This window comes from Dreissena polymorpha, chromosome 1 (assembly GCF_020536995.1).
Source record: "Dreissena polymorpha isolate Duluth1 chromosome 1, UMN_Dpol_1.0, whole genome shotgun sequence".
Lineage (NCBI taxonomy): Eukaryota > Metazoa > Mollusca > Bivalvia > Myida > Dreissenidae > Dreissena > Dreissena polymorpha.
Window position 1 is genome coordinate 89,183,755 of NC_068355.1, and position 16,846 is coordinate 89,200,600.

The following is a 16,846-nucleotide window of genomic DNA, read 5'->3' on the forward strand; positions in this document are numbered from 1 at the left end:
ACCATTTTGGGAATTGGGCTGGGTCCCTTTTGATAGGCAAAAAGTCGTGGCATTAAGAACAAAAGCATCGCATAACGGGTGTCACGCTCGGCTGCGAAAGCTTGTCAGAATTTTTTTCTTTTTAGAGGTCAAAGTGACCTTGACCTTTGACCTAGTGACCCAACAAGAGATGTGTTTGTCAGAAACGCAATGCCCCCTACTGCACGCCACTTTGAAATAAAATTTCTATTTATCATTTGGCAGGTATAGACATCATCTCCCTTTAAAGCTTTATTACTTCCCTTGGATTTTGTCCAATCCAACCGGGGGGGGGGGGGGGGGGGGGGAGGGGGGGGGGGAGATCTGTAGACAGTCAATTATGACCACATCAGACATCACTGACAACCAAGGCCTGTGGTTTAAAATACAGTAACTGTGATAAGAACTTCAATTCTTGGTAAGGAAATATATAATATGAGATTAATATAGAGAATAATAGGTTGGTGACGTGGAAGGAGAATGGTTATCTGGCAAGTCGGAGGAATTTATCGGGTGAGCCGAAGGCGAACCTGATAAGATCCTCCGACTAGCCAGATAACCGTTCTCCATCTACGTCACCAACCTATTATTCTTTTTATCCTGTCACATTCACAACATTCGTTGAAATGTTTTTAAAATATCTAGTTTTCGAGTATTTTGTGTTTAAATATGTAATATGGTAAACATCACGCGCGAAAAAAACATTGTGACGTCACGTCAGGAAAAGCGCTTAGGCTAGCTTCCATTTTGTTAAAACACACAGAAATCGAGTTACTCTAAATTAATTCAATACACAAAGACTAAATTATGCTGTTTAAATGATAATGTTTTTTTACATGTATTTGGTTTTTTATTAATAGAAAAAAAACTATTTTATTAATAGAAAATAGTAAATGCATGCGCATGCGCAGATAGCAACTGACGGATATTCTAGGTCACATGGTCATCTAGCCAAATATCTTTTGGGATATTAGGTTACCTGGTTATCGGGCTGATTTAAAGGCATGTGACAGGATAAAATTATATAAATTACTTCCCTTGAAAATAATTGTCTCAAACAAATCTCTATTTTTAGTAGCAAATAATTGAAAGCCACTACTGTGACTTTGATTGACCACTTGAAATGTGCAGCTCCATGAGATACACATGCATGCCAAATATATAAAGTGGCTATGTTCAATATTGAATAATTATCTCCCTTTTTAAAGCTTATTACTTCCCTTAAATTTGTATTTTTTACCATTGACCGTAAAAAATGACCTTGACCTTTAACCACAATGTGTTTGTCAGAAACACAATTCCGCCTACTGCGCCGCTTTGATTTATTCAACAAAAATATATACGTGGGCATGTCAGATAACTATGTTAATTTAAAGCTTATTACTTCCCTTGACTTTGTTTTTTCGATCCTAGACCTTGAAGGGTGATGTTCACCTTGAAATTTTACCACTCAAAATGTGCAGCTCCATGAGATACACATGCATGCCAAATATCAAGGTGCTATCTTTAATATTTAAAAAGTAATGGCCAATGTTAAGGTTTTAGCACGACACCTACTGAGGACGGCGGACGACGATCTGGCTATGACAATAGCTCTGGTTTTCTCTGAAAACAGTCTCGCTAATAAAATTGGGAAATTAGTGTTGTTGTTTTTATTCAAAATTATAATAAAAGTGTTTTCAATATTATATTCGCTATAAAGGTTAAACTTATAGAGCTGGATGGGAGATGAACTTAAAAGTTGAAATCAGCAAAAAAAAAATATTTTTTGGGGGGTGGGGACCTCCATTTGGGAATTTCTAGGTCTCATTTGGGGAAAAAAAGATTCCATTGGAAATGAGGATGTACACCAGCCCCAATTTTAAACTAAAACAAGAAAATTCATTTATTTGTTATCCCCCGCCTTCTATTCATTTTTAATCTATAGACCTATGAAGTTTCATGTTGAAATCTTACATAGTTTCTGAGCTTAAGACCTAAAATGTTTGAAACAGACGGAAAGAGGAACTAACAGACAGACAGGCAACGCCAAAACTATATCTCTGTCTTTGGTGGGGGATAAACATTGTACAGTATGCACAACAAGTGAAATTAAACCGATATTAAAGAGAAACCCACGCAAAAGATGTTGAACCTTGGACATATATGATAAAATTTGCTGATAAACTTGTGTCCAACAAAAAGAAACAGTTTGTAACAATTTGTTTTGGTCAAAAAATTAAGAGGAAACTAGACATATGAAGAAGTACGGTCTGGTTTATATTTATTTATGTTTAAAGTTAAAAAAAATAATTTACCACCCAGTAGAACTTGCAAATCTTTGCTTGTGACGTAACAAACTCCATGTATGATTTTTAGTACCAGTCAAATATTGCACAATGTTTTGTAACACAGGCAACACAACATGTTTTTCATGTATTGTATGAACAAATCACTCTTTCTTCACTTTATATTGAAAGTATTACAATAAGTTTTTTTAGCACAGGTTTTAGTTTTAGTGTTATCGGTACTTAATTATAATAAGAATTGTTAAACATAGTGAATGTCACAATGACACAGTAAACTCTATAAAGGTATTCTATTATTTTTGTTTAAAGCAGTACAAGGTCTGGTAAAATCTGGTGTGGTTAAGTAAATTGTATAAGTTATCTTACCACATGGCCTGTGAAATTTTTTGTCTTTAGCATACATGTAGCATGGGTTGGATAAGAGAGTTGGGGTAATTGTACTTTCTTTAAATGTCCTCTAACAATTAACCAAATTTTAATTAAATGCCTTAAATACTAAGGGGGTTATACTCTGCATTATACAATTGGCTTAAGGTTACGGTAATAACTCTGCAAATCCCATGTATGCCTTTCTATCATTATGTCAAGTTATATTTGAATCCCTTCATTTCTTCCTAAGTTATGCCAATACAAAAACTGACAGAACATATTTTGTTTACCCAGGGAAAAGACTTAAAAGAAAACAGTGATTCTCTGACTTTATCCACAATTTGTGACGGCTGATACAAAAATATTGAAAAAGTCTATTAATTTTTATTACCCTATGCTTTCGTGGAAAAATGCTTCAATTGACCCTGCTTATCCCACGGTCAAGTCATGGCAGCATTAATTTACACCAATAAACAACAACTTCGAGAAGACTCGTTTAAAGAATACAAAAAATGAAATTGAACATTGAGAGACTGTTTGATGAGGTATTAGTACGTACCTGTGGTATATATTTCTCTATTTGTTGCTAATTGACAAAATCCTTCAATATATAGCAAGTTAAGGCTGAGTCAGGAAGCTTCATAAAGATAGATGTACAGAAAGACTGACAATACGACTGCTACATGCCGCCTTTTTAAATGGGAACCATAAAAATACATCCAAAACAATTGTATTGAAACACAGACAACAAGGGCTGTTTGTAAAACATGCATGCCCCCCCTATATGGGCTGGTGGTGGTGGTGGTGGCGGCGGCAGTGGCGGCGGCGGTGGTGGTGGTGCAAAAATGCAATTAGCCTTACAAGGGAGGCAAATGCTGTAACAAAAAGAACATGCATAAACGGTAGTTGTTTCCCTTGTTTGAACCATGCTAAATCCTTAAAATGCCTATTTCCAGTAACTGTGACCTTCACCTGTGACCTTGACCTTTGACCTAGTGACCTCAAAATCAATAGGGGTCATCTGCGAGTCATGATCAATGTACCTATGAAGTTTCATGATCCTAGGCCCAAGCGTTCTTGAGTTATCATCTGACAACCACCTGGTGGACGGACCGACAGACCAACCGACAGACCGACCGACATGAGCAAAGCAATATACCCCCTCTTCTTCGAAGGGGGGCATAAATATTAAATATGCCTTGTTGGATCATGTGGAAAGTATTTTTCCTGCTCCACCCACCTTTAAGCACTCTGTGCTGGGAGTTGTACAGGCCCAGTGGATAGGTGCACGGCCCTGCGTGTCCGGTATAGTGAAGTCGCCACCGTATTGCAGCAGCAAACTGAGAGCCTGGCTGTTGGAGTCATGACACGCCTGATGAATGGCTGTTGAACCATCTGGAAAATAATGGAACAGGGGTGAGCGGGCTGTTTCAATATTGTATGAATATAAATTTTTGCTTTAATTAAAGCAATATAAACAATATTGCTAACTTCAATACACAAAACATCATTTATGTTTTTCTTTGGTAAGAACGACTTATCTTCTTTTAGTTACACTAAGCGTTTAGTTAGCTCAGTCTTTTGTAAAAAGTAAAATCTTGTGTGCTGTAAAGTAATGTTAAATACCTGTATTAGCCAAGTTCAATTCACAAACATTATGAACACATGCAGTTGAATAAACTACTATAAATAAATTTCAAAGTTGCATAAATTGCAAGACATTTGATTCATTGATACACACTTTTTACATTTCATTTTGACAATAAGCCAGATGTACAAGAATATACATGTATCAGAAGAGGTGTGACATTGTTACCATGAGCTGTGACATAATACAGGATTGGCCTACCATGAGCTGGGACATTACCATGAGCAGTAATATTACCATGAGCTGTAACTTTACCATGAGCTGTAACATTACAAAGAGCTGTAATATTACCATGAGATGTAACATTACCAAGAGCTGTAACATTACCATGAGATCTATGCAACATCACCATGAGCTGTGACATTACCATGAGATGCAATATTACCATGAGATGCAACATTAACATGAGATGTAACATTACCATGAGATGCAACATTACCATGAGATGTAACATAACCATGAGATGTAATATTACCATGAGATGTAACATTACCATGAGATGTAATATTACCATGATAGGTAACATTACCATGAGATGTAGCACAACCAGGAGATGTTACATTACCATGAACTGTGACATTACCGTGAGCTGTGACATTAGGATTGGCCTCTGCCTCTAGTAAACACTGAAGAGCCAACATCTGATGGAAATGAACGGCATAAGTCAGCGCTGACCTGCCCAGGCCATCCTGGTCATCTAGACTGGCTGGATCTTGTAAAAATAACACATAGTGTAGAAATCACCAGTTTCCATAATGAGTCTCTTTTCGTGTTTCACGTGGAAAATTTAGCAAAAACAATAATTAATAAACTGTAAGACAACAATATAATATATTGTGGTGAAAATATAGTGTTTGCATTCACTCAGTAATCCAAATACGCCTTGCTCTGAGAAAACAGGTTATAATTTATATGAATAAAGTATCAGCCCAGATATGCCTGTGCAGTCCATTAAGGCTAATCAGGAAAGACACTTTCAACTTTTATTATGCAATTTTTTATTTGAAAGAAGTCTTTTCTTAATTAAACTAAAGTATAGGGCCAGGCAGAAAGTGTCATCCCTGATTAGCCTGTGTGTACTGCACATGCTAATCTGGGATTCTACTCTAAGAACATGCTCTTTATAGTCAAGTTTTCCAAGTAGAGATACCAGTATTACCTGAATGAATGATGTCGTTGATTAAGTCTGTGTTTCCTTCCTTTGCTGCCTGGATCATTGGAGGAAGGTTAGTAATGTGCATGCTCTCATCCACTGTCATTGAAGCCTTCAATCTGGCACTGTCTAAATTAATCCATTTGTATTGAAATTTATCAGGAGCATCAACAAACGGTGTCATTGGGCTAAGTCCTCGAGCAGTCAGTGACAAGTTAACAGCAAGATTTTTCTCTTGATTCCGGGTCTGCAGAACTCTGTAGTATTTCTGCATATGCAGCAATGCAAGATTTAAAGAGTCTCTTAACTCTGCACATTCTGAATCGTCTTGGAGTTTCAACAAAAATTCATGGATAAATGCTGCTGCTTTCTGAAAATCTGAAAATAAAATCATGTTTAGAATGACAGTTGTTCATGAACAAGGCTGGGATAAATAGAATGGAAGTCGTCAAAGACTCTGTAGGTGGCTGATAGAATCAGGTGACCAATTTTTCTATTGATATCCCCTGCCAATTTCAAAATGTTGTGACAGACAGACAGACAGACTGACATTATGAAAAAAACAACAGAATGACTGACTGAATTGCTGACAGAATGACAGATGGAATGACAGATGTACAGACACAGCCAATTATCTATCCTTCGCCTTTGGCAAGGGATTACAACGAAAAACTTAGCACAAATCATTATAATTAAGAACAAGAGCACCGCCTTGCGGGTGCAGACCGCTCATCTATTTTCTTTTTAAAGGTGAAGGGACTCTCATTTTCAATCACAAAGGAGAGAGGGGTGGAGTGAAGAGGGGTGCATTGTGTGTTGTGTGGGGGTGTGGACATTTATAACATTATCTTCCAAAAATGCGAAAAAAAGGAAAAAAAAAATCGGCGGGAGGGGGGGGGGGGGTGGGGTGGGGGGGGGATTTTTGGGTGCGATGGTTGGACGTTATTTCAAACATAAAATAATAAAAATAAATATTTGTGTTTTTTAACCGTTTCAAAAAAAATAAATTGGGGGGGTGAGGTGGGGGGTATAGTGTGAGGGTGTGGTGGTAATTTGTGAGATGATCTTAAAAAAAAAAAAAAAAAAAAAAAAAAAAATTGGGGGAGGGGGGGATTCGGGTGGGGGGAGGGGGGGGGGGGATTCTTGGGTGCGATGGTTGGACGGTATTTCAATCATAAAATAATCAAAATAAATAGTTTTGTTTTTTAACCGTTTAAAAAAAAAAATTGGGGAGGGGGTGGGGTGGGGGGGGGGTAAAATAGTGTGAGGGTGTGGTGGTCATTTGTGAGATGATCTTAAAAAAAATATAAAAAAAATAGGGGGGGATTCGGGAGGGGGGGGGAAGGGCACGGGCGATGGTTTGGGTGGAGTCTATTGTGGTATGTCAGGTAAGAGTAGTTTTGTCAAAGTATCAATCAAATCTACGTTATGGCAATTTTAGCAAAATTTAATAATTTGACCTTGAGAGTCAAGGTCATTCAAAGGTCAAGGTAAAATTCAACTTGCCAGGTACAGTAACCTCATGATAGCATGAAAGTATTTGAAGTTTGAAAGCAATAGCCTTGATACTTAAGAAGTAAAGTGGATCGAAACACAAAATTTAACCATATATTCAAAGTTACTAAGTCAAAAAAGGGCCATAATTCCGTAAAAATGATATCCAGAGTTATGCAACTTGTCCTTTTACTGTACCCTTATGATAGTTTGCGAGTGTTCCAAGTATGAAAGCAATATCTATGATACTTTAGGGGTAAAGTGGACCAAAACACAAAACTTAACCAAACTTTCAATTTTCTAAGTATAAAGGGCCCATAATTCCGTCCAAATGCCAGTCAGAGTTACATAACTTTGCCTGCACAGTCCCCTTACGATAGTTAATAAGTGTTGCAAGTATGAAAGCAATAGCTTTGATACTGTAGGAATAAAGTGGACCTAAACACAAAACATAACCAAATTTTCAATTTTCTAAGTATAAAAAGGGCACATAATTCTGTCAAAATGCCAGTCAGAGTTACATTACTTTGCCTGCACAGTCCCCTTATGATAGTTAGTAAGTGTTGCAAGTATGAAAGCAATAGCTTTGATACTTAAGGAATAAAATGGACCTAAACACAAAACTTAACCAAAATTTTCAATTTTCTAAGTATAAAAAGGGCACATAATTCTGTCAAAATGCACGCCAGAGTTATCTAACTTTGCCTGCCCAGTCCCCTCATGATAGTAAGTAAGTGTACCAAGTTTGAATGCAATAGCATTGATACTTTCTGAAACAAGATGTGTTTGTGAAACACAATGTCCCCCTATATGATGTTTGACCTTGAAGGATGACCTTGACCTTGTGAAGGATGACCTTGACCTTTCACCACTCAAAATGTGCAGCTCCATGAGATACACATGCATGCCAAATATCAAGTTGCTATCTTCAATATTGCAAATGTATTCATAAAATAAGCGATTTGGGCCACATATATTTGACCTCTGACCTTGAAGGATGACCTTGACCTTGACCTTTCACCACTCAAAATGTGCAGCTCCATGAGATGCACATGCATGCCAAATATCAAGTTGCTATCTTCAATATTGCAAAAGTATTTATAAAATAAGCGATTTGGTCCACATATATTTGACCTCTGACCTTGAAGGATAACCTTGACCTTGACCTTTCACCACTCAAAATGTGCAGCTCCATGAGATACACATGCATGCCAAATATCAAGTTGCTATCTTCAATATTGCAAAAGTATTCATAAAATGAGCGATTTTGGCCACATATATTTGACCTCTGACCTTGAAGGATGATCTTGAAATTGACCTTTCACCACTCAAAATGTGCAGCTTCATGAGATACACATGCATGCCAAATATGAAGTTGCTATCTTCAATATAGCAAAAGTTATTGCAAAATGTTAAAGTTGGCGCAAACAGACCAACAGACCAACGGACCAACAGACCAACAGACAGACAGGGCAAAAACAATATGTCCCCCACTATTATAGTGGGGGACATAAAAGTGGACCTAAACGCAAAACTTAACCAAAATTTTCAATTTTCTAAGTATAAAAAGGGCACATAATTCAGTCAAAATGCACGCCAGAGTTATCTAACTTTGCCTGCCCAGTCCCCTCATGATAGTAAGTAAGTGTACCAAGTTTGAATGCAATAGCATTGATACTTTCTGAGAAAAATGGACCTAAACGCAAAACTTAACCGGACGCCGACTCAGACGCCGACGCCGATGCCAAGGTGATGACAATAGCTCATTTTTTTTTTCAAAAATAGATGAGCTAAAAATGTTTTATAACGTTGATGTTTCACACACTTAACTCACTGTTGTAACACGAGGCATTTGTGTTTTAGGCTCATTGTTAATGAGTAATTTATAAATGTAAAATTAATGCGTATGCTAGAAAGCTAGATAAAACAGTGACAGGAAAATGAAATTTAAAACAAGATTCTTTGTTTAATTGACATCCCCGCCAAATTAAGTTTTTTTATGGATGGGTGCAATGCTCGTCACGTGATAAATGGACTTATATGGTAAAATCCTAAAAAATATTTAAGAGTAGGGTAATTGTTTTTATGCATTGCAATTCACCTACCGTATTTGATATCTATACACCCATGCAGTTTCATATTAAAGTCTTGAATGGTATCTGAGATATTGCCCTGTAAAGTTAAATCATTAAACAAGAGGGCCATGATGGCCCTGAATCGCTCACCTGACTAACCAAATACAATCCCAACCCAGATTTCATCAAGATAAACATTCTGACCAAATTTCATAAAGATTAGATGAAAACTGTGACCTCTATTGTCTACACAAGGTTTTTCTATTATTTGACCTAGTGACCTAGTTTTTAATCCCAGGTGACCCAAATACAATCCCAACTCAGATTTCATCAAGATAAACATTCTGATCAAATTGTATAAAGATTGGATGAAAACTGTGACCTCTATTGTCTGCACAAGGTTTTTCTATTATTTGACCTAGTGACCTAGTTTTTGACCCCAGATGACCCAAATACAATCCCAACCCAGATTTTATCAAGATAAACATTCTAACCAAATTTCATAAAAATTGGATGAAAACTGTGACCTCTATTGTCTACACAAGGTTTTTCTATTATTTGACCTAGTGACCTTGTTTTTTATCTAGTGACCTACGTTTTGACCCCAGATGACCCAAATACAATCCCAACCTAGATTTCATCAAGATAAACATTCTGACCAAATTTCATTAAGATTGGATGAAAACTGTGACCTCTACTGTCAACACAAACAAATTGTTGACGGTTTTTCTATTATTTGACCTAGTAACCTAGTTTTTTACTTCAGATGACCCAAATACAATCCCAACCCTGGGTCCCAGATTTCATCAAGATAAACATTCTGACCAAATTTCATAAAGATTGGATGAAAACTGCGACCTCTAGTGTCTACACAAGATTTTTCTGTTATTTGACCTAGTTTTTTACCTAATGACCTAGTTTTTGACCCCAGATGACCCAAATACACTCCCAACCCAGATTTCATCAAGATAAACATTCTGACCAAATTTCATAAAGATTGGATGAAAACTTTGACCTCTACTGTCTACACAAGGTTTTCTATTATTTGACCTAGTTTTCGACCTAGTGACCTAGTTTTTGACCCCAGATGACCCAAATACAATCCCAACCCAGATTTCATCAAGATAAACATTCTGACCAAATTTCATAAAGATTGGATGAAAACTTTGACCTCTACTTTCTACACAAGGTTTTTCTATTATTTGACCTAGTTTTTGACCAAGTGACCTAGTTTTTGACCCCAGATAACCCAAATACAATCCCAACCCAGATTTTATCAAGATAAACATTCTGACCAAATTTCATAAAGATTGGATGAAAACTGCGACCTCTATTGTCTACACAAGGTTTTTCTATTATTTGACCTATTATGTTACCTAGTTTTTGACCTAGTGACCTAGTTTTTGACCCCAGATGACCCAAATACAATCCCAACCCAGATTTCATCAAGATAAACATTCTGACCAAATTTCGTAAAGATTGCATGAAAACTGTGCCCTCTACTGTCTACACAAACAAATTGTTGACAGACGCACACACGCACACACAACGGACGCCGGACATCACACGGTCACATAAGCTCACCATGTCACTTCGTGACAGGTGAGCTAAACAAACGAATGGTAAAAACTCTTAAGAAAGTGTAGGGTTATGGTTCATGTGCTGCTGCATGGCACTTCTCATCATTGATATCTATACACCCATGAAGTTCTATGTTCATATCCCATATAGTTTTTTAGATAAAGCCATGCACAGTTTTGTAACAGATGGACAGACAAGCCCATGCTATATCCCTCCACCTTTGGCAGAGGACACATTTTATTACCGGTAGTTAAAAACTACTTTAATATTGTAAAATACTTTTAAGCGATCATTCTAAAAGCGCTTACTTCAATCAGATTCTTTGACCACATAATAGAAACTATGACCTCAGAGGTACGAGACAAAAATGCAGATCAAGTTGAGTGTTTACTTTTCACACTTCAAAATGACTGCCTCATGAGTGCATACGACAGAAAAATGGCTTTTGACATTGAATATTCTTCAAGTCTTGTCATTGGCCACTAAAGACAGGTGAACATTAAACTATGGTGTAATAAAGAATTTCTTATTTTGTTATCTTGTTATCTAGACTGCTTGCTAACATCAGGTGACCGCTTAACTCAAACGACCACTTAGTTAGGTTGAACAGTACTTTAAACAAGAGTGGTCAGAGGACAGCGCGCTCGACTATTCAAGTGCTTGACATTGTAGCGTAAGCCATCATGGGGAAATTGTTCATATGCAATAATTTATTAGACGATCTTTCAAAAATAAAAATAAAGGAAAAAATATATAAATTTGGGGGGGGGGGGGGTTGAAAGGGGGTATAATGTGTAATGTGGGGTGTGGTCATTTATTAGACGATCTTTCAAAAATAAAAAAAGAGATTTTTTTTTTGGGGGGGGATAGGGGGGAGAGAGGGGGGTATAATGTGGGTTGGGGTAATTTATTAGATGTTTAAAAAAAAATGGGGGGGGGTAGGGGGGTAGGGGGTAAGAAGGGGGTATAATGTGGGGTGGGGTAATATATTAGATGATGTTTAAAAAAAAAATTGGGGGGGGAGGTTGGGGTGGTAAGGGATTCTGGGTAGGGGCGTGGGGTATTGTTTGGGTGGAATCCATTGTGGTATTCAGGTAAGTGTTGTTTTGTCAAAGTAATAATAAAATGCGATCATAAATAAAGAAGTTATGGCAATTTAAGCAAAATGTTCAATTATCTATCTAAGTGTAAAAGGGGCCATAATTATGTAAAAATGCTTGATACAGTCGTCTGCTCTTGTCTATAGGTTGGGGTCATGTTGGTAAACAAGTATGCAAAATATAAAAGCAATGTGTCAAAGGATATAGGAAATATTTGGGTTAGTGCGCAAACTTAAACATAGATTTATCAATAATATGCATATTCTAAGTATAAAAGGGGCAATAATTATGACAAAATGCTTGATAGAGTTTTCTGCTCTTGTTTATAGGTTTGGGTGATGTTGGTAAACAAGTATGCAAAATATGAAAGCAATATGTCAAGGGACAATGAAAATAAATGGGGGTAGTACGAAAACTTTAATATTTGCATGCTAACGCTAACGCAGACGCTCACGCCGACGCCGGGGTGAGTAGGATAGCTCCACTATATAAATTTCATATATAATATTCGAGCTAAAAATGCAAATATAAGATTTGAGATGTCAGATGGTCTTTGGAAGTTGTTTGAAAGACAGAGAGTTTTTTCCTTCTTTATAAACTACCGGAAAACGACACTTTCCCAATTAGAAAACAAATACAAATTTCCCGATATCTGTCCAAATGTTTTCCCAATAGCAGGTTTTTTTTGCGAGATGGTACCAGTACTCCCAATCGGGCAAAAATATTCGCTGAAATAGATCCCAAAGCACCCACATGCAGGCCTTATTGATTATTATAGGTACAGTAACTTTTATGAGTATGTCAATTGTGCTCAATTGATCATTGTAGGCTCAGGTACTACTTAATGTACCCTGCATACTCTTAAGCATACTTAAATGTATCCCAAGCGATTTTTTCCTTCTTTATCAAGTACCGGAAAACGGCACTTTCTTTATTAGGAAAAAAATACACATTTGCCAATTGCTGTCAAAAAACTCCCAATTGAAGGTTTCAAAACAAGAGGGCCAAAATGGCCCTAGTTTGCTCACCTGAGAGGAGTCGGTTCATTCAATTTTTACCAAATGTCAAACTTGACCTAGATATTGTCCAGACAAACATCCTGGTCAAGTTTCATCATTATTTCATCTGCGAGTCATGATCAATGTACCTTTGAAGTTTCATGATCCTAGGCGTAAGCATTCTTGAGTTATCATCCGGAAACCATTTTTCTAAGTTGAGTCACCTTGACAGCCATTGTGTGAATACATTTTTTGGCACTGTGAACATGACCTTTGACCTAGAGACCTGAAAATCAATAGGGGTCATCTGCGAGTCATGATTATTATACCTATGAGGTTTCATGAACCTAGGCATAAGCATTCTTGAGTCATCATCCAGAAACCATTTTAATATGTCAGGTCACCTTGACCTTAACCTTTGACCTAGTGACCTGAAAATCCATAGGGGTCATCTTCGAGTCATTATCAATGTACCTATGAAGTTTCATGATCCTAGGCATAAGCGTTCTTGAGTTATCATTTGGAAACCATTTTACTATTTTGGGTCACCGTGACCTTGACCTTTGACCTAGTGACCTGAAAATCAATAGGGGTCATCTACGAGTCATGATAAATGTACCAATGAAGTTTCATGATTATAGGCCTAAGCATTCTTGAGTTATCATCAGGAAACCATTTTACTATTTTGGGTCATTGTGACCTTGACCTTTGACCTAATGACCTGAAAATCAAAAGGGGTCATCTACGAGTTATGATCAATGTACCTATGAAGTTTCATTATCCTAGGCCTAAGCGTTCTTGAGTTATCATCCGGAAACCATTTTACTATTTCGGGTCACTGTGACCTTGACCTTTGACCTAGTGACCTGAAAATCAATAGGGGTTATCTGCGAGTCATGATCAATGTATCTATGAAGTTTCATGATCCTAGGCATAAGCGTTCTTGAGTTATCATCCTGAAACCATTTTACTGCTTTGGGTAACCGTGACCTTGACCTTTGACCTAGTGACCTGAAAATCAATAGGGGTCATCTGCAAGTCATGATCAATGTATCTATGAAGTTTCATGATCCTAGACTTAAGTGTTCTTGAGTTATCATTCGGAAACCATTTTACTATTTCGGGTCATCGTGACCTTGACCTTTGACCTAGTGACCTGAAAATCAATAGGAGTCATCTGCAAGTCATGATCAATGTACCTATGAAGTTTCATGATCCTTGGCATAAGCGCTCTTTAGTTATCATCCGGAAACCATCTGGTTGACGGACGTACCGACATGAGCAAAACAATATACCCCCTCTTCTTTGAAAGGGGGGGGGGGGAAACTGCCCCCCTCCCAGCAGCCATGTTATACAACTGATCGGAACCATTTTTGAACTCAACTCTCGTATCAAGGAAACAAATGTTCTGAGCAAATTTCATGAAAATTGGGCCAAAAATATGACTTCTACTGTGTTCACATGCTTTCACTATATACATATAGTGAAAAATGCCTTGCCCACTGGCGGCCATGTTTTTTCACTGATCCCGACCATTTTCAAACTCGTCCGAGATATCAATAAAACCAATGTTTTGACCAACTTTCATGATGATCGGGCAAAAATTGTGACTGCTAGAGTGTTTACAAGGTTTCTCTATAGCCAAATAGAGAAAACTGCCACTTTATACATAAAGAGAAAAATGCCGCGCCCACTGGGGGCCATGTTTTTTTTCACCGATCTTGACCATTTTCGAACTCATCCGAGACATCAATTGAACCAATCTTTTGACCAACTTTCATGATGATTGGGCAAAAATTGTGACTTCTAGAGTGTTTACAAGGTTTCTTTATAGCCAAATAAGGAAAACTGCCCCGCCCACTGGCGCCCATGTTTTTCAACGGATCGGAACCACTTTAGAACTCAACCAAGATATCATTGAGACAAATATTTTGACAAAGTTACATGAAGATTGGGCATGAAATGTGACTTCTACAGTGTTTACAAGTTTTTTCTTTTTTTTTTACCTACTAGTGACATAATTTTTGACCCGGCACAACCCAGTTTCGAACTCGGCCGAGATTTCATTGGGACAAAGCTTTTGACCAAGTTTCAAGAAGATGGGACAAGAAATGTGGCCTCTAGAGTGTTAACGAGCAAATGTTAACGGACAGACGGACGGACATACAACGGACAAAGACCCAGGGGTTTTTATCTGATTTTGGGGAAAGGGCCTGGCCTTTTTTGAGGGGAAAAAAAATCGCGCGAAATGCCGGATTTTGGGGGAAAAAATCACGCGAAACCCGGATTTTGGGGGAAATAAGGAAAGCCTTAAACAATCTATTCAACATATTTTGCTGTTTTTAACACAAATTCAAGGCAACAGATAATCTAATTATGCAATATGCTATATATATTTTCTACACTGGATCAGGTTAACTTATGTATTAAAATTTACAAAAAAATTTTTTTTTTTTTTTTTTATTTTTTTTAGGGGAAAAAAATGAAGTCTTGGGGAAAATTCACCTGCTGAGGGGAACCAAAAATCCGCGGGGAAAGGGCCGATTTTCGGCGGGTTCCAAAGAAGGAAAAAAAAACTGAGACCGGTCACAAAAGCTCACCTGAGCAATCAGGTGAGCTAAAAAAAAGGTAAATATTATATTATTATTGACAACTTGACAACAATTACATGTAGTTATCAATTTTAAAGTATTTGGGAGCAAAAAATCAAATACACCAATTTCCCAATATGAAGACTACACAACCAATTTCAGGGGTTTTCGCACACAATTTTCCCAATTGGGCTGGTACTGGTACTTTTACCAAATGGGCAAAAATAACTGCTGATCCCGAATATATACTTACACATATCTGGCCAATATAGACTGTACAGTCTGTACCAGAGTTTTATTCCCGCCCAAAATTTTATGTTGTAAAACGTGACATGGAATAGGAAACAAAATCCTCTTTGAACGTAAACCTGCCTCACAATGCTTTTTTGAGGAGTCTCGATAACCTTTCAATAAGAGGACTCATTTTACAGAATATTGACACAAATATGAACATTATTAATTTGAAACAATTAGCTTACAATGATCAATTAAGCGTTAGAATTTCTGGGTATGTTTTAGTTCATTTTCTGTACTCGTGGAACATTTAAGTATACTTGAGATTACCCAGGGGTACATTTAAGTAGTATTGCCAAGCAGACATTGACCAATTGTAATGTACAACAAGCCATGTTATGACAACTGTCTGTGTAAATAATGTTGAATACATTACAATACAAAATATATGTATCAAGCAAACGGCAAAATGTAGCATATACAACTTGCTATAATGTGTGTATACAATGTCCCTGGTAGCAAACAAAACAAAGTGTCTTACTACTTTCACTTTCAATTTAGGTAGTTGTAATAATTACCATGGCAACAGTTAGAGGGGAAAAACAGTCAGTCTGTGATCAGAATCTGATCTTATTCATAAACATGTTTTAGTTTATATGTCATGACCTTATAAAAAGATAAATTATTATGAACGAAAATTGACAGGTATAAACTTGTAGAGAAACACATTATTGATATACATGTTTTGGTGAGTGCAACTCATTTGAATAAAAAACAATTTACGAAAATTTGCATTAAGATAAAAAAAAAGATAATCACTGGTCAATTTTAAATGGAAGTTTCGGCCGACCCGTTCATGTTCGAAAGTTCATTCAACCACAATCTTGGCTTAAGTTAATGTGTAAATCATTTTCAAGTAGGTCACAACTTGATTACCTCTCCGTTTGATCGTCATTTTAAATACGAAAACTTTTGCAACTTAATGTCATCGTCCACCAGGTGTAAGTTAATCAATCCTTTACCGCAGTCAATAAACTTAACCGAAACATTGCCTATGCGACGAAAAATCATCATCTATCGATAGAATCCGAAATGTCAATTTACACTAAGCGACCGCCATTTTTGTTTACATTTACCCACAATTCATCTTCAAAGTTTTGATGAAATGTAAACATCAACAAAAACCGATAAAACGTTAAAATCAAAACAGTAGAGTGAATTTATCTCTTGTATGTATTGTGTTTTTCATGTTAACTCGGTCGGTGAACACTAAAATATATTTTTGAAGACAAAAATA

The 16,846-nt window shown here is 37.0% G+C and overlaps 1 protein-coding gene across 2 annotated transcripts in view; it reads right to left on the reverse strand.

The window, feature by feature from the left end:
• The window catches only part of LOC127839798 (SH3 and multiple ankyrin repeat domains protein 3-like), a 53,488-nt gene extending 36,715 nt beyond the window's left edge, over nt 1–16,773 (reverse strand). For both annotated transcript variants that reach the window (XM_052368187.1, XM_052368194.1), the window contains exons 1-4: nt 16,486–16,773; nt 5,483–5,854; nt 4,907–5,035; nt 3,916–4,070 (exon numbers count right to left, since the gene is read on the reverse strand). In XM_052368187.1, coding sequence (XP_052224147.1) covers nt 3,916–4,070; nt 4,907–5,035; nt 5,483–5,854; nt 16,486–16,504 — 675 coding nt within the window. In that variant the 5' untranslated portion in view covers nt 16,505–16,773. The remainder of the gene's footprint in view (nt 1–3,915; nt 4,071–4,906; nt 5,036–5,482; nt 5,855–16,485) is intronic.
• Between the last annotated feature and the right edge of the window lie 73 nt (nt 16,774–16,846).